Below are 18,093 nucleotides of genomic sequence, written 5' to 3'. Positions count from 1 at the left end.
GTTTCCATCACAGCCTTGGAAAAAAACCTGAGCTTGAGAAAGTAACCTGCCTCCAGGGAAGTACTTTCCTTGTTCTATGGCCCACAAGAACTTTTCTCTGTCAGCACGACTCACCCACAGAGCCCACCAGGAAAGAGTCCTCAGAACAGACACCCCATAACTGCTAGAAGAACCCTTACCATTTACCAATAATGATCAATCTCATCATTTACTATGACTGAATAAACAGCCCCAAATCATCAACCCTTGGCAGGTGTGGATAGTATGAAAGAGAAGCGCTGGGAAGAACAAGTAAAGCAATTAACCACCAACAAATTTAATGTAAAAAACCAAAGAGCTTTAAAAATTCTGGGATTCCTGGGTGGCGCAGCGGTTTGGTGCCTGCCTTTGGCCCAGGGCGTGATCCTGGAGACCTGGGATGGAGTCCCGCATTGGGCTCCCGGTGCATGGAGCCTGCTTCTCCCTCTGCCTGTGTCTCTGCCTCTATCTCATCTCTCTCTGTGTGACTATCATAAATAAATTAATTTAAAAAAATTCTAATACCAGTGATTTCAAAAAGATACTGCAACCATAAAACAAGAACATTCCTGTTATGAAAGAGTTATCAGAAAAATGGGATTGCCACAGTATTAAAAATTTCACAGAGGAGCTTATCTTCAGTTTGGATACAAATGAAATCCAAATTGGTGATTTGGAAAAATAGGTCATGGCAGTCTTAAGAAACAGAGATGGAAACCACTGAACAATAGTTAAAATATGTGAACCAGAAAATTCACCATTTCCCCACCCCACCCCCACCTTTATCCACAGCTTCGTTTTCCAGTTTAGTTACCCACAGTCAGCTGCAGTCCAGAAGATGATCCTCCTCATCAAAAGGTCAACAGAAGCTAACACTATCACAATTATAATGAATTAATATTAAATTATAATTGTTCATGTATAAGAAAAAACAGAACTTATATATAGGGTTTGGTCCTATCTGCAGTTTTAGCCATCCACTGGGGGTCTTGGAACGGATCTGCACGGATGGGATGGGGGCTGCTGTGTATTTAATAAGGGTTCCAGAAGAAAGAGTAGATAAGGCAGTAGAACAAATACTATTTCCATGAGCTGAAGAGTATCTCTATCAACTGCCAAGCCAGGAATACATTTACTGTTAATTTCTGAAATCCAAAGACTGGATCCTACAACGTTCCAATGAAGAAAAAAGTTGCCTACCAAGGAATGAGAGTCAGACTTGTAGTGGACTTGGCCCTTGTAACTATGAATGATAAAGTCAAAGGAGCAATGTCATAAAGTTCTGAGGGAAAAGGGTTTTCAACATGGTCAGGGGGTTCTCCACATCTGAAGATAAAATAGCCATTCTCAAGAAATCAGAAGGTATAAACTAATACAACTGTTCAGAAAAAATAAATAAATAAAAAGATTCAACAACAAAAAAATGAATCTTTAAAAGAGATGACATGAAGTAAGGTCCAAATAATTTCCCATTTTCCCCCCACTTTAAATGTCAAATGGCAAAGGAAATAAACAACTTTGGAGTAAAGACTACTCAGGGTTTTGTGGACAAATAGCTTAGGTTCTGAATGCTGAGCTCAAATGAAGCTTTCTCCATTTTACCTTGACGTGCCTTCTTCCTTCACAACATCCTTTCAAGAATATTCTTTCACACCAAGATGGAAGGAAACTTCTATCTACTTCGCCCACTTTAATGTATCTGAATCCATTTTTGAGGGAGTTAAGGGAGAATTATCAAGAGTGGTGCATGACTGCTGGTCTTCACTGTGCTCTTCCCAACCACGAGAAGCCACTGACACATGTATGACACACTTACCCGGAACCATGGTGCACCACCACAGCAGCAAGGTCGTACAGGCAGTGCTCTGGGCCACTGTTCTCAGGCTACGGAACAAGGGAGAAGACGTCTCAGGACTCAGTTAGGAGCAGTGGTCAATGACACCCTATCTCCTACGTCAATGTGAAGATTTGATTTTACTGAAGAGCCATTTTTCCACCATCTAACAAAGGTATCTGATCTTACCTCTAGCAAGTAGCATTTCATGTCCAGGCCTCTCAGGGGAAATTCTACATAGGTATCAACTTTGTTTCTTAAATATGCAGTCCAATGAAACCGTTTCAAATGTAAGCATAGCACCTGGATGAGAGACACATCAGACAAAACAGACAAAAATTATAAACAATTTACATTTCAATAAAATTGACTTGGTACTAATATCTCAATAACGTATTTATAATAATGTCTCAATACAGTTTTTCTTCTTCCACATACTTTATTGTGATGTTGAGATTTATAATACACATGTGAAACTAACATTACACGGTATGTTCATGAACTGAAATTAAAACTATATATAATATTTACAAATAAGTAGGTCTTTATCCCCTTTCCTTACAGAGCTCCTAAACCCTTAGAAATTCCTAAGTGATAGCCATAAAGGTATCTTTGTTATGTTAATGAGGTGACTTTCTGACTGCACCTAAGGATGGGGCTGGTTGCCAGGGGACCCAACCACGTGATCAGAGGGTTAAACCTTTGTTTCCCCCCACACAACTCCAGAGAAGGGAAAGGGGCTAGAAATTGAACAACCGCCAAGAGCCAGTGAGTTAATCAGCCATGCCTATGTAATGAAGCCTCCATAAAATCCAAAAGGAGGAGTTTGGAGAGCTTCCAGATGGGAAACCAGAACAGTTCAAAGTGCCTGTGCCAGGCCCCAAACCCCACAGGGACAGAAGCTCCTCTGTTCACCGCTCCGCCCTGTGTATCTCCTCATACATCTCTGTAGTTTGTTGGTCAGAAGCACAAAGTAGCAAGCTGGACTCGTGACTTCTGAAGCTGAGGCAGCCTGTGGGACTGAAACCCGAACCCTAAATCAGACTGCCATCTCCGGGGAGGTTGTGTCAGAGTTGCCCTGGGTTGTAGGACACCCAGGTGGTTGCTTAGTGGTGGTGTGCTGGGAAACACCCCTCTGCACACTACATTAGTTCTGCATTCTCAAAGGGTTTATTTACCTTCACTGACAATTCTAGAGACCAATACAGAACAGATCTTACAGGCTAAAGTCATAAAAACGATTTCTTCTCATCGTAAACATCTTTCCCTCAAAATTGCATTATTATTTGAAACTCAATGCTTACCTTGGGTAGTTTCTGAATCCAAAACTTTTTAGTGGACTTTTGTTTCTTTTTGCATTTGTGGCACATATATAACTCTGTCTCATCAAGTTCTTCTAAGTCGGTAAAACTGCGAAGACAATCTAAAACCAAATTGAAAAAATAAATAAATAAATAAATAAATAAATAAAAATAAAAAAAAAATAAAACCAAATTGATTTTGGCAGCATTAAAACAGGATGCTTTCTAAAGAGGCAGTATGCTGTAGAAAACAGACTGTCCACTTTGAGCTGGACAACTGTGGCTCAAATCTCAGTGTTATTTAACTCTGTGACCCTGGAAAAGTCAGCCTTTCTCAGTTGCAAAACGGAGACCAAAAAAAACAAAACAAAAAAAAACCTACTTTGAAGCACTGTTGTGAGGAAAATAATGTGTGTCAAGTGCCTGGCATCATGTCTAACATCTGGTAATGATCAGTTAATGACAGGAGGTTATCACTGGGTTTGGTGCTATTAATGAAGAATCAGTCTGGATACTTTGGCTAAAGATGGGTTCTTTAATGAAATCAAGGTTTGAGCAGCAATTTCTCTCAATATCTTACATTCTAGAGGACAAGGCCCCAAGTTGCTAAAAAAAAAAAAAAAAAAAAAAAGATTTAGATCAAACATTTTCACGGTCATAACTTACTAAAAAATAAACACAGATTATAGGAGGCAACCTTACCAACCTTCTAGTGAATCCTCTAGTGAATCCTTTGTTCTAGGCTCTACTCAATCCCCTGAATAAACCAGAGATAAATTTTTTAAAAGGTTTTATTGTGTAATCTTGGATTTGGTAAACTGCACCCCAAGCCAAATCCAGCCACCTGGTTTTGTAAATAAAGTTTTCTTGGGACACAGACACGCTCACTCATTTATATATCATCTGTGGCTCCTTTTACACAACAGCAGAGTCGAGTAGTTGGGACATATTGCCTTACGTGTAATAGTAATGGCTTAAGTATTTACTATCTGGCCCTTTGCAGAAAACATTTGCCAACTCCTGTTGCAATCAGTATGTATTGTTCTGTAGCGAAATAATATTATTCCCTTTAGAGAAGAATATGAATGCCTATGTACCCAGCACTCAAGGAAAGAAACAGACTGTCTCCAGTCCTTGAGGAGCCGTACTTTATGCGAATGGTATCCCCTAGAGTTGTACAGTGAGCAACCTAAGCGGTCAGGTGTGAGAGCCCTGTTAAGAGTTGCCTGTATCTTCCCAGAAACAGACCCTATCTTTCCTCCTAGAAATAAACATTATCCTGAATTTTTAACTCCCTTTTTGCTTGCCTTTATAGACCATATATATCCATGTATGCACCTTTAAACAATAAAATGTTTAGTTTGAAAAGTTGGGTAGCAAGGACTAAACTTAGCTATATAAGGAAAAACAACACTGTCTCTGTAATTGAGTTTTCAGGTTGTAAGTCCCCCTTGGCTTCCGTGAGAGTTTAAGAATGAGCCTGGTGGCACAGGCCAATGTGGGGCAAAACAGACCATGCGGGGTGTTTTTTTTTTTTTTTTTGAGGTAAAATTAGCACATATTAATTTCAGCCATACAACATAATGATTCAATATTTGTATCATGACATGATCACCACAGTAAGTCTGGTAAATATCCATCACCGTACCTAGGTAAAAATTTGTTTCCTGCAATGAGAAGTTTTGATTTATTCTCTTAGCAACTTTTCAGTATACAATACAGTATAAACTACAGTCACCATGCTATATTACTGTATCCCCATGACTTATTTATAATTGTAAGTTTCTACTTTTCAACTCTTTTACACATTTTGCCCACCTACCATCCCTCACCTCTGTTAACTACCAATTTGTTTTCTATATCTATGAGCCTGGTTTGGGGGCTTTTTAGATTCCCCATATAAATGAGATCATATGGTATCTGTCTTTCTCTCATTTTAACTTAAGCAATAATGCCCTCAAGTTCCATCCGTGTTGTTATAGATGGCAAGATTTCATTCTTTATGGCTGAGTAATGTTCCATTGTATAAATATATTGCCTTTAGGGATCCCTAGGTGGCTCAGCGGTTTAGTGCCTGCCTTTGGCCCAGGACATGATCCTGGAGTCCCGGGATCAAGTCCCACATCGGGCTCCCTGCATGGAGCCTGCTTCTCCCTCTGTGTCTCTGCCCCTCTCTCTCTCTCTCTCTCTGTGTGTGTGTGTGTGTCTCAGTGAATAAATAAAATCTTAAAAAAAAATAAGTATATTGTCTTTATCCATTCAATAGCTGCTTCTTTATCTTGATTATTGTAAATAATACTGCAGTGAACATAGGGATCATATATCTTTTCAAGTTATCATTTTCATTTTCTTTGGAAAAATACCCAGAAGTGGAATTGCTGCATCATATGGTAGTTCCACTTGAATTTCTGAAGAACTTCCATACTGTTTTCCATAGTGGCTGCACCAATTTACATTCTGACCAACTGTGCATGAGGGTTCCATTTTCTCTACATCCTCGTTAACACTTACTATTTCTTATATTTTTGGTAGTAGACATTGTAACAGTTGTGAAATGACAGCTCACTGTGGTTTTGATTTGCATTTCCCTGATAAGTGATGTACAGAATCTTTTCATGTACCTGTTGGCTGTCTGCATGTCATCTTTGGGAAAATGTCTATTAGGATCTCCCCTTTTTTCCCCCCTTGATTTTAAATTGAACCAGTCGTCGTTTTGTTTTGGCTACTGAGCTGTATGAGTTCTTTATATATTCTGGATATTAATCCCGTAACAAATAATATTTGCAAATATCTTCTCCCATTCAGAAGGTTGCCTTCTCACTTTATTTCCTTTGCTGACAGAAGCTTTTTGAAGTAATCTCTCATATTTAATTTTGCCATTGTTGCCTTTGCTTTTGGACACAGATTCAAAAAGTCATTGCTAAGATCTATGTCAAGGAGTTGACTATGTTTTCTTCTAGGACTTTCTTGGTTTCAGGTCCTAGGTTCCAGTCTTCAATCCATTTTGAGTTAATTTTTGTGTAGGGTGAAAGAAAGAAGTAGTCCACTTTCACTCATTTGCATGAGGCTGTCCAGTTTTCCCAACATTATTGAAGAGACTATATTCTCCTCCTGCATATTCTTGGCTCCCTTGTTATAAACAGACCATGTATGTATGGGCTTATTTCTGGGATCTCTGTTCTGTTCCACTGATGTCTGTTTCTAAGCCAAATATATTTTGACTATTAGCCTTTGTAATTTAGTTTAAAATCAAGATGTGTGAAGCCTCTGGCTTTGTTCTTTTTCTCAAGATTTCTTTGCCTATTGGGATCTTCTGTGTTTCCATACAAATCTTATGATTAATTGTTCTACTTCTATGAAAAATATCAATGGAATTTTGATATATATTGCACTGCATCTGTAGATTGCTTAGGATAGTGTGAATAACATTAATTCTTCCAATCCATGAGCACAGTATATCTTTGCATTTATTTGTGTCATCTCTAATTTCTTGCTTCATTGTCTTCTAGTTTTCATTGTGTAGGTCCTTTACCTCAGTTAAATTTATTCCTAGGGATGCAATTTTTGATGCAATTGTAAAAGGGATTATTTTCATTTGATAGTTCATTATTAGTGTATAAAAATGCAATAGATTCTTGTATATTGATTTTTATCCTGCAACTTGACTGAACATATTTTTTGGTTGAATATTAAGGGTTTCTATATATAATATAATGTCATCTGTAAACAGTGACAGTTTTATTCTTCCTTTCCAATTTGGATGCCTTTTTTTCCCTTTGCCTAATTGCTCTAGTGGAAATTTTCAATACCTTATTGAATAAAAGTGATGAAAGTGGGCATCCCTGTTTTATTCCTTCTCTCTGAGGAAAAAGCTTTTAGCTTTTCACCACTGAGTATAATGTTAACTGTAGGCTTGTCATGTATGGCCTTTACTATGTCGAGGAAAGGACTCTCTATACCCGCTTTAAGAGTTTTTATCAGGGCAGCCCAGGTGGTTCAGTGGTTTAGCACCGCCTTCAGCCTAGGGCCTGATCCTGGAGACCTGGGATCGAGTCCCATGTAGGGCTCCCTGCATGGGGCCTGCTTCTCCCTCCGCCTGTGTCTCTGCCTCTCTCTGTCTCTCATGAATAAATAAATAAAATCTTCAAAAAAAAAAGTTTTTATCATAAATGGGTGTTGGGGCACCTGGGTGGCTTAGTGAGTTAAGCCTCCAACTCTTGATTGTGGCTGAGGTCATGATCTCAGGGGCATGAGATTGAGCCCCATGTCATGTTGTGTACTGGGTGTGGAGCCTGCTTTAGATTCTCTCTTTCCCTTTGCTCCTCCCCCCACCCCTACTCATGCTGTCTCAAAATAATGTGTATTGAATTTTGTCACAAGTTTTTTATGCATCTACTGAGATAATCATAATTTTTATTGTTGATTTTGTTGATGTGGTGTATAACATTGATTTGTAGATGCTGAACCATCCCTGCATCCCTGGAGTAAGTCATATTTGATTATGGCGCATGATCCTTTAATGTACACTTGATCCTTGAACAACATGGGGGTTTCAGGGCACCATCCCCCTGTGCTGTTGAAAATACCTGTGTACCTTTTGACTCCCTCAAAATTTAACTACTGTTAGCCTACTATTGACCAGAACCCTCCTGATAAATCAGTTAACACACATTTTGTATATTGTATGCATTATATACTGTACTCCTATAGTAAAGTAAGACAGAGAAAAGAAAAATGTTATTAAAAAATCACAAGGAAGGGGCACCCAGCTGGCTCAGTATAAGGTTAAGTGTCTGACCCTTGGTTTCAGTTCAGGTCATGATCTCAGGGTCATGGGAATGAGCCCTGCATTGGGCTCTGTGCTCAGTTTGGAGGCTACTTGAGATTGTTTCTCTTTCCCTCCCCTCACTTGCACACTCACTCTAAAATAAAATCTTGAAAAAAGAATCACAAGGGAGAGAAAATATATTTATAATACTGCACTGTATTAAAACATTTCACATAAAAGAGGACCTGTGTAGTTCAAACCCATGGTGCTGAACGATCAATAATGTTGAATTCCGTTTGTTAATATTTTGTTGAGGATTTTTGCATCTATGTTAATCAGGAATGTGAAGCTGTAATTTCCTTTTGTTATGGTCCCCTTGCCTAGTCTGGTATTGGGGCAATTGTAAAATGAGCTTAGAAGTGTTCTGGGACGCCTGGGTGGCTCAGCAGTTAAGCGGCTGCTTTTGGCTCAGCGCGTGATCCTGGAGTCCCGGGATTAAGTCCCATATTGGGCTCCCTGCATGGAGCCTGCTTCTCCCTCTGCCTCTGTCTGCCTGTCTCTCATGAATACATAAAATCTTTAAAAAAAAAAAGTGTTCTTTCCTCTTCTGTTTTTGGAAGAATCTGAGAAGGATGGTATGAATTCTTTGCATGTTCAGTAGAATTCATTACTGAAGTTATACAGTCCCAGACTTGTGTTTTTGGAAGATTCTCAATTACTGATTAAATCTCCTTGCAATCATCTGTTCATATTTTCTGTTTCTTCATAATTCAGTCTTAGTAGGTTGTATGTTTCTAGGACTTTATCCATTTCTTCTAGGTCGTCCAGTTTCTTGGTGTGTAATTGTTCATAGTAGTCTCTTATGATCTTTTTATTTCTGTGTTATCAGCTGTAGTGTCTTTGCTTTCCTTTCTGATTTGAGTCCTGTGTGTTTCAATAAGTGTCTAGCTCAAGGTTATCAATTTTATCTTTTCAAAGAACCAGCTATTTCATTGATCTTTTCTATGGTCTTTTTAGTCTCATTTATTTATACTCAATCTTTATTTCCTTCCTTCTACTAACTTTAGGCTTTGTTCTTTTTCTTATTCCTTAAGGTGTAAAGTTAAGTTGTTTATTCGAGACTTTGTTTCTCAAAGTACTTACTTATTCCTATGAACATCCCTCCTAGAACTGCTTTTGCTGTATACCTCAAGTTTTGGTACATTGTGTTTCCAGTTGCATTTTCACAAGGCATTTTTAAAATTTCTCTTTTGATTTCTTCTTTGACCCACTGGTTGTTCAGGAGCACATCATTTAATCTCCACATTATTTGTGGATGTTCTACTTTTATTCTCTTAGTTGATGTCTACTTTTCTTCTTAGTTGATGTTCATACCACTGTGGTCAGAAAAAATGCTTGATATTTCAGTCTTCTTAAATGTATTTAGACTTCTTTTGTGGCCCTGAAGAATGTTCCGTGTGCACTTGAGAAGAATGTACATTCTTTTGCTTTTGGATGAAACATGCTGTGTATATCTGTTAAGTCCATCTTCTCTAATGTGTCATTTAAGGTCATGTTTCCTTACTGATTTTCTGTCTGGATGATCTATTCACGGATATACGTGGAGTTATTAAAATCCACCTGTAACTGTAATATAATGTTATTACAGTGTTATTGACTATATTCCCTATGCCTTATTTTCCATCTCCGTGATTTACCTTGTAACAGGAAGTTTTTGTCTCTTAATCTCTTTTATCTGTTTCACCCATCTTCCCATGCCCCTCCCCTATGGTAATCACCTGTTTAATCTCCATATTTAAGTGTCTTGTTTTTTAGATTCTACTTATATGTAAAATCATATAGTGTTTTTCTCTGATTTCACTTAGCATAACAGTAAGTCCATCCATGGTGTCTCAAATGCCAAGATCTCATTCTTTTTTATAGCTGAGTAACATACATTGTATATATCTAACCCCACCTACTTTATCCTTTCATCTATTGATGGATATTTGGGTTGCTTCCATATCCTGGCTATTATAAATAATGCTGCAATAAACATAGGGGTGCATATATCTTTCGAATCAGTGTTTTCATTTTCTTTGGGTAAATACCCAGTAGTGGAATTACTACTGGATATTAATACTGGATATTAATTAATACTGGATCATATGGTATTTCTTCTTTTAATTTTTTTGAGGAATCTCCATACTGTTTACCAAAGTGGTTGCACCAATTTACATTCCCACCTGCAGTGCACTAGGATTCCCTTTGCTCCACATCCTTGCCAACACTTGATGTTTCTTGTCTGATACTAAGCCATTCTGACAGGTGTAAAGCGGTATTTCATTTGGTTTTGATTCACATTTCCCTGATGTGATGTTGAGCATCTTTTCATGTCTAGCCATCTGTATGTCGTCTGTGAAAAAATGTCTATTCAAGTCTTCTGCCTTTTAATCAGATTTTTTTGGGATCAAGTTGTATGCGTTTTTTATATATTTTGGATATTAACCCCTTATGGCATGTATCATTCGCAAATACTTCCTCTCATTCATTGGGCTGCCTTCTTGTTTTGTTGATGGTTTCCTTTGCTGTACAAAAATAGCGTTTTTTATTGGTGCAGTCCTAAAAGTATGTTTTTGCCTTTGCTTTCATTGCCCGAGGAACCTATCCATAAATATGTTGCTAAGGGCAATGTCCAAGAGATTACTGCCTATATTTTCTTTCAGGAGTTTTATGGTTTCAGGTCTCACATTTAGATTTTTAAAATATTTTGAGTTTGTTTTTGTGTATGGTGTAAGAAAGTGGTCCAGTTTCATTTTTTTGCAAGTCCAATTTTCCCAACACCATTTATTTTTTTTCTCAGTGTGTATTCTTGCCTCCTTTGTTGTTGATTAGGTGTGGATTTATTTCTGGGCTCTCTATCCTGTTCCATTGACCTGTATGTCTATTTTTGTGCCAATACCACACCATACTAGCTTTGTACTGTATCTTAAAATCTGGGATTGTGATACCTCTGCTTTGTTCTTTTCTCATGATTGCTTTGGCAGTCTTTTTGTGCTTTCATACACATTTTAGGATTGTTCTACTTCTGTGGAAAATATCATTGTTATTTTGATAGGGATTAAATCTGTAAATTGCTTTGGGTAGCATGGACATTTTGACAATATTCTTCCAACCTATGAGCATGGTATATCTTTCCATTTCTTTGGTCAATGTCTTAAAATTTTTATAGTATAGATCTTTTACCCCTTTGGTTAAATTTATTCCTCAGCATTTTATTCTTTTTGCTGCATCAATAAATGAAATTTTCTTTCTGCCACTTCATTATTAGTTTTTGGGCAAAGTCTTTAGGGTTTTCTTAGATGCTGTTGTATCATCTACAAATAGTGACAGTTTTATTTCTTCCTTACCAATTTAGATGCTTTTTTTATTCTTGTCTGATTGCTGCAGTTAGGACTTCCAGTGCTATGGTTGAATAAAAATGGTGAGTGGATGTCTTTGTCTTGTTCTGATATTAGAGGAAAGGTGCTCAGTTTTTCACTATTGAGTTTGATGTTAGCTGTGGGTTTGTATCATAAATAGATGCTGTATTTTGTTAATTCTTTTTCTTCATCTATTGAGATGATTATATGGTTTTTATCCTTTCTCTTGTTAATGTGACAGATATATCACATTGATTGATTTGTGAACAGCAAACTACCTTTGCAACTCTGGAATAAATCCTACTTAATTGTGATTTTTTTATGTGAGTGACTTAAAATATACTGTTGAATTTGGTTTGCTACTACTTTGTTGAGTATTTTTGCATCTATGTTCATCAGAGGTACGGGCCTATAGTTAGTTTTTGTTTTTTTGTAGTGTCTTTGGTTTTGTTATCAGGGTAATGCTGGCCTTATAGAATGAATTTGGAAAATTTCCTCTCTATTCTGTTTTTTGAGATAGTTTGAGAAAAACAGGTATTAACTTTTCTTTACATGTTTGATAGAATTCACCTGTGAACTCATCCAGTCATGGACTTTCGTTGTTAGTTTTTTTATTACTGATTCAATATCATTAATAGTAATTGATCTGTTCGAATTTTCTATTTCTTCCTGCTTCAGTTTTGGAAGATTGTATGTTTCCAAAATTTTATCCCTTTTTCCTAGGTTCTTCAATTTGTCGCATATATTTTTTCTTAATAGTTTCTTATAATCCTTTGTATTTCTGTGGTGTCCGTTATTTCTCCTTCATTTCTGATTTTTACTGGAGTCCTCTTTTTCTTGATGCATCTGGCTAAAGGTTTATCAGTTTTATCTTTTCAAAGAACTGGCTCTTAGCTTCATTAATCTTTTTTAAAATTTTCTATTTTTAAAAAATTTCCTTCTACTAGTTTAGTTTTGAGCTTCATTTGTTCTTTAGGTATAAAGTTAGGTTGAGATTTGTTTCTTGAAGTATGCCTGTATCATTACTAACTTCTTAGAGCTGCTTTTGCTGCATCCCAAAGATTTTGGATCTTTGTGTTTTTATTTTCACGTGTCTCCTTGTATTTTTTTTTTATTTCTTCTTTGATTTCTTCATTGACCAAATGGTTGATTGGTGGCATGTTGTTTCCGCCTTCATCTGTTTGTGTTTTTTCCAGACTTTTTCTTGTAAAGAATTTGTAGTTTCATTGTGTGCAGGAAAAATACTTGATATGATTTTTTTAAAAGATTTTATTTACTTATGAGAGACACAGGGAGAGAAGCAGAGACACAGGCAGAGGGAGAAGCAGGCTCCATGCAGGGAGCCCAACATGGGACCTGATCCTGGCCTGAAAGGGGTGCTAAACCACTGAGCCACCCGGGCTGCACTTGATATGATTTTAATAGACTTGTTTTGTAGCCTAACATGACCTATCCTGGAGAATGTTCCATGTGTACTTGAAAAGAATATGTATTCTGCTGTTTTCTTGGGTGGGCTGTTCTGTATATATGTTAGGTCCACCTGGTCCAATGTGTCATTGGAAGCCATTGTTTCTTTACTGATTTTGTCGGACTTATGAACTGATTTAAGTGGGCTGTCAAAGTCCCTTACTATTATTGTATTACTGTCAATTTCTCCTTTTATGTCTTTTAATATTTGCTTTATGTATTTAGATGCTATTTGGATGCACAGATATTTACAACTATTCTATCCTCTTGTAGCACTGGATCCCTTTATGTAGTGCCCTTCTTCATCTCCTGCTACAGTCATTCATTCATTCATTCATTCATTCATTCATTCATTCATTCGAGACAGAGAGAGACACAGACACAGGCAGAAGCACTCAACCACTAAGCCACCCAGCATCCCTACAGTCTGTCTTTTAAAGTCTGGTTTGTCTGATAGAAATATTGCTACCTTGGTTTTGTTTGTTTTGGGGGTTATTTTTGCTTCCACTTGTATGTTTTTGCAAACCTTCACTTTCAGTCTATATGTGCCTTTAGGTCTGAAGTGAATCTCCTGGAGGCAGCATATATATATTTTTAAAAAAATCCATTCCATCACCCTGTATCTTTTGATTGGAACATTTAGTCTATTTACATTTAAAGTAAGCATATATTTACTGCCATTTTGTTAACTGTTTTCTGGTTGTTTTTGAAGTCCTGTGTTCCTTTCTTATTGTCTTGCTCTCTTCCCTTATAGCTTGATGGCTTTCTTTAGTGTTATGCTTGGATTCCTGTTTTTATTGTTTTATTTGTGGCTGCCACTGGGTTCATATACAACATCTTGTGTTTATTAGCAGTTTATATTAAGTTGATGGTCTCTTAAGTTCAAAGACATTCTAAAAGCACTACTTTCTACTCCTCATTTTATATCATATTTTGCATCTTTTAATTTTATCCCAACAAATTTTTGTAGATAAAATTTTGCTATTTTTGCATTTTAACTTCCATTAGTGATTAATCTACTACCCTTATATTTGCTTTTACCTTTGAAACTTCTTTCATAATTTTCTTCTAGTTATGGCCTTTTCTTTCCATTTAAAGAATTCCCTTTAACATTTCTTATAAGGCTGGTTTCATAGTGATGAACTCCTTTAGTTTTGTCTGGGAAGCTCTTTTTCTCTTCTATTTTGAATGATTACCTTGCTGAGTTGAGTATTCTTGGTTTGTATGGTTTTTTTCCTTTCAGCACTTTGAATATATCTTGCCATTTCCTTCTGCCCTAATGTTTCTGCTGAGAGATCACTTGATAGCCTTATAGGGTTTCCCTTTTATATAACCGTATATTGTTTTCCATTTCTACTTTTAAAATTCTCTATCATTATTTTGCCATTTTAATTATTATGTGTCTTGGTGTGGACAAACTTGATTCATCTTGTTAGGAGTTCTCTGCTTCCCGGCCTTGGATGTCTGATCTCTTCCCATATTAGGGAAGTTTTTAGCTTTCTTTCAAATAAGTTTCCTGCTTTCTTCTCTCACTCTTCTCCCTCTGAGATCCCTATAATGTGAATGTTGGTATGCTTGAGGTCACTGAGGCCCCTTAACCTAACCTCATTATTTTTCTTTCTTCTTCCCTATTTAGGCTGGTTGCTTTCCACTACTCTGTCTTCCAGATAACTGATCTGTTCTTTTGGATCCTCTAATCTGCTGCTGATTTCCTCTAGTGGTTTTCTTGTTTTGTTTTGTTTGTTTGTTTTTTTAAGATTTTATTTATTTATTTATTTATTTATTTTGAGAGCGAGCAAGTATGAGCAAGGGGAAGGGGGAGAGGGAGGAGGGAGAAACAAACTCTTTGCTGAGCAGAGAGCCCAATATGGGCTCGATCCCAGGACCCTGAGATCATGACCTGAGCCGAAGGCAGATGCTTAACTGACTGAGCCACCCAGGCACCCTCTAGTATTCATTTCAGTTATTGAATTCTTCAGCTCTGACTGGTTTTTATATTTTCTATTTTTAGGTTCTCACTGAGTTCATCCACTCTTTTCTCAAGTCCAGTGAGTATCTTTATGACCATTACTTTCAATTCCTTATTAGGTACACTACTTATTATCATTCTGTTAAGCTCTTTTACTGTGATTTTTGTCTTATTCTCCCATTTGGGACATAATGCTCTCTCTACTCATGTTCTGTAACTCTATGTTAGGTCCTAGTAGGCTACATCTCCTGCTCTTGAAAGTGGTGGACTTGTACAGAAGAGGTCTCTGGTGCTCTGCGGCACAGCATACATCTCAGGTCACCAGAACCAGGCACTCCAGGTGAGCCCTCTATATGGGCCACATGTGACTTACTGTTGTGGGTAAGCTGCGACTATCTTCAGCCTAGGGAGCCACAATGATCCACTTTGCTTGCTGTGGGTGCACTGCTCAGAGTTTGATCCCCATGCCATTAACATGCCTGTCTGAGGCTGCCCTGGGCTCATTGTAGGGTAAAATCCACATTCAGCCTGCCTGCTTGCAATTAGTCTCTCTGTTACAGCTGTGGGGGCACAGAAGGGCATGTTTTGCTCCATGCCTTTTTGAGAGGCTTAATCTCAAAGTGTGACCAAGTAGTCCCAAACAGACTTACGGATAAGATAATGCAGTTCTCTCTTTTTCATGTGAGGCCATGTGATAAACCAAAATACAACAGAAGATATATGAAAAGCTCATTAGACAATTCATAACCAAGCCATACAAGCTGAACCTGTTTTTTTCACATATTCTATTTAAAAAGAATCAGCAAGAATTCAAGAATTCTTTGCATCAGCAAGAATACAAATTGAACTTTTCAAAGCTCATATGTGGAAGTGAATCACATGGCCAGTGAACAGTCTACTAGCTACCCAGCATTCATATCTCAGCAAAGCTTTGTTGTTCTCCACTTACCTTCACACCTCCCATCTGAGGAAGCTGCTTAAACTTTTTTCATTTGTACTTTATTGCATTTCATGAGGAAAAAAAAAAAAAAGCCATGATGGTTTTTGAAACTCCTAAGATTCTCAAAGGTTTCAGGGCATATATTTCACAAGTGTCAGTCTGCCACATTATATAAACTGTTTAATACATCCCTATGGAGAGCAGGGAATAAAACTGGTTTGTTGATGTTATTAGATCCCCTTTATGCACTATGTAAGTTCAAATTTAGCAAAGCAGCAATTGGGAAGTATGTATAAGTTAATCCACATTTTGTTTTACTCCCCCAAAGTAAATATATAATTATAAAGCTGATACAAGAGGTTAACAAATTCAGACAGAGCAGGAAAAAGGAAGTCACAGTTCACTTTCTTCTGGAATCCCTACTCCTAAAAAAATCACTGTGAACAGACATAATATGCTTGCTACCCAAGACTTTTAATGCACATATGAATGTTCATTTTATACAAATGGTCATTCTACAGACATATTTCCATATATAGTGTTTTACTCCACAGTATTTTAGTGGCTATCTTTCTGTGGCCTGCCTATTGATCAACTTCATATTTCTTAATTATTACACAGTATTTATTAAACCAGCACCCTACTAGTGGCCATATAAATTGTTTCTGATTTCTGCAATAACAAAAAATGCTTTAATGAACATCTTTTACAGGTGTTAATGTCCACATTCAAAAGTAAAATTACTGTCTTAGGAAATGCTCTTTAAAAGTGGTAATCGGGGATCCCTGGGTGGCGCAGCGGTTTGGCGCCTGCCTTTGGCCCGGGGCGTGATCCTGGAGACCCGGGATCGAATCCCACGTCGGGCTCCCAGTGCATGGAGCCTGCTTCTCCCTCTGCCTGTGTCTCTGCCTCTCTCTCTCTCTGTGTGACTATCATAAATAAATAAAAATTTAAAAAAATTAAAAAAAAAAAAAGAGACCCGGGATCGAATCCCACATTGGGCTCCCGGTGCATGGAGCCTGCTTCTCCCTCTGCCTGTGTCTCTGCCTCAATCTCTCTCTCTCTGTGACTATCATAAATAAATTAATTAATTAATTTTTAAAAATTTTTTAAAAAATAAAAGTGGTAATCATCCAAAAAAATAAAAATAAAATAAAAAGTGGTAATCACGGTCTTCCCAAACTACCAATTTATACTAACACCCATATGTGAGAGTATCCATTCTCCAAAACCTTTACCAAGAATGGATATTACCTATCTTTGTCATTTTGACCAATTCTACTTTACCAAGTACTCTTTTTCATATGTTCTCTCCTTTTCTACTTTAAGGTATCTTTCACCATCATGCAGTTAAATTTATGAATGTTTTCCTTTCCACGTTCTGGTCTTGGTGAAAGATTGTCCCTACAAGATCAAAAATATGTTTGCCTATGGTGTCTGATGGTTTTATTTTCATATTAAATCTTAAAATTCAAATACTGTTTTCCCAAGTTTTCATTTTTACTATATTTTTCTTTGCTCTATAATAACTTCCCAGTTACAAGTTTCTGCACTGGTACCTGCTAAGTCAGTATATATATATATATATATAGGTCACACATCCTACCTCATCTCTATCCTGCCTTTTCATCTTCATTTAAAAAACTTTTTAAGCTTCCCTTAAGAGGTACCTAGGTGTCTCAGTCTGTTAAATGTGTGCCTTCTGCTCAGGTCATGGATCCCAGGGTCCTGGGATAGAGACCCACGGTGGTCTGCCTTGGGAAGTCTGTGCTTTTCCCTCTTCTTCTGCCCCTCCCTCTGCTTATGCTCTCTCTTGCTCTCTCAAATAAAATCTTAAAATAAATAATAATTTCCTTCTGCTTACATAAAAGGAACTTTTGAGCAAATCAGAATAAATTTAGGGAGTAGTTTGGCAGAAAATGTACATCTCTACCACATTGGTCTTCCCACCTAAGTATATGGCATGGCTGTTTATTCAGGCTTTTTATCTATTCTTACATAAAGTTTTATAATTTTCTTCATATAGGTTTATATGTTAATAAATTTATTCTTAAGATTTTATTGCTATTATGAATAGGACTTTTGCTATGTGTATTAAAGCAACTGGGTTTTTTTTTTGTTTGTTTGTTTTGTTTTTGCCTACTTTTTATTTGGCTGCCTTACTAAACTTTTTAGTTCCAGGTTTAGAACTTATCAAAATAATACCTGTACTTAATTTTTTTTTAATCAAGAGCTTTTAGAAAAGCAGGTCTCCTGCCCAAGGCTGTTCTCTCTCTCTCAGCAGCAGGTCTCCTGCCTGCTTCCACACTGTAATGGAAAATCATTAGTGCTTCACTGTTTAACTGTTATGATCACTGATAGCTTTTGTGAGATAATCTTCATCAAGTTAACATTT

General features: G+C 37.1%; 1 protein-coding gene and 1 long non-coding RNA gene across 12 annotated transcripts in view; one reads left to right on the top strand and one right to left on the bottom strand.

Annotated features, from left to right (window-relative positions):
- USP3 (ubiquitin specific peptidase 3) overlaps positions 1-18,093 on the bottom strand; it is a 110,020-nt gene that overhangs the window by 3,865 nt on the left and 88,062 nt on the right. For all 11 annotated transcript variants that reach the window (XM_026003806.2, XM_026003730.2, XM_072738758.1 and 8 more), the window contains 3 exons: positions 3,157-3,275; positions 2,042-2,155; positions 1,835-1,902 (listed from right to left, as the gene is read on the bottom strand). In XM_026003806.2, coding sequence (XP_025859591.2) covers positions 1,835-1,902; positions 2,042-2,155; positions 3,157-3,275 — 301 coding nt within the window. The remainder of the gene's footprint in view (positions 1-1,834; positions 1,903-2,041; positions 2,156-3,156; positions 3,276-18,093) is intronic.
- Positions 1-18,093, top strand: part of LOC140595650 (uncharacterized) — a 29,128-nt gene that overhangs the window by 10,399 nt on the left and 636 nt on the right. Inside the window, exons 2-3 of the long non-coding RNA XR_011997417.1 lie at positions 14,801-14,837; positions 14,987-15,098. This is a non-coding gene — a long non-coding RNA (uncharacterized lncRNA). The remainder of the gene's footprint in view (positions 1-14,800; positions 14,838-14,986; positions 15,099-18,093) is intronic.

Source organism: Vulpes vulpes, chromosome 15 (assembly GCF_048418805.1).
Source record: "Vulpes vulpes isolate BD-2025 chromosome 15, VulVul3, whole genome shotgun sequence".
In the NCBI taxonomy this organism is placed as follows: domain Eukaryota; kingdom Metazoa; phylum Chordata; class Mammalia; order Carnivora; family Canidae; genus Vulpes; species Vulpes vulpes.
The sequence above is the reverse complement of the archived record's forward strand: the minus strand, read 5'-3'. Positions and strand labels throughout refer to the sequence as shown.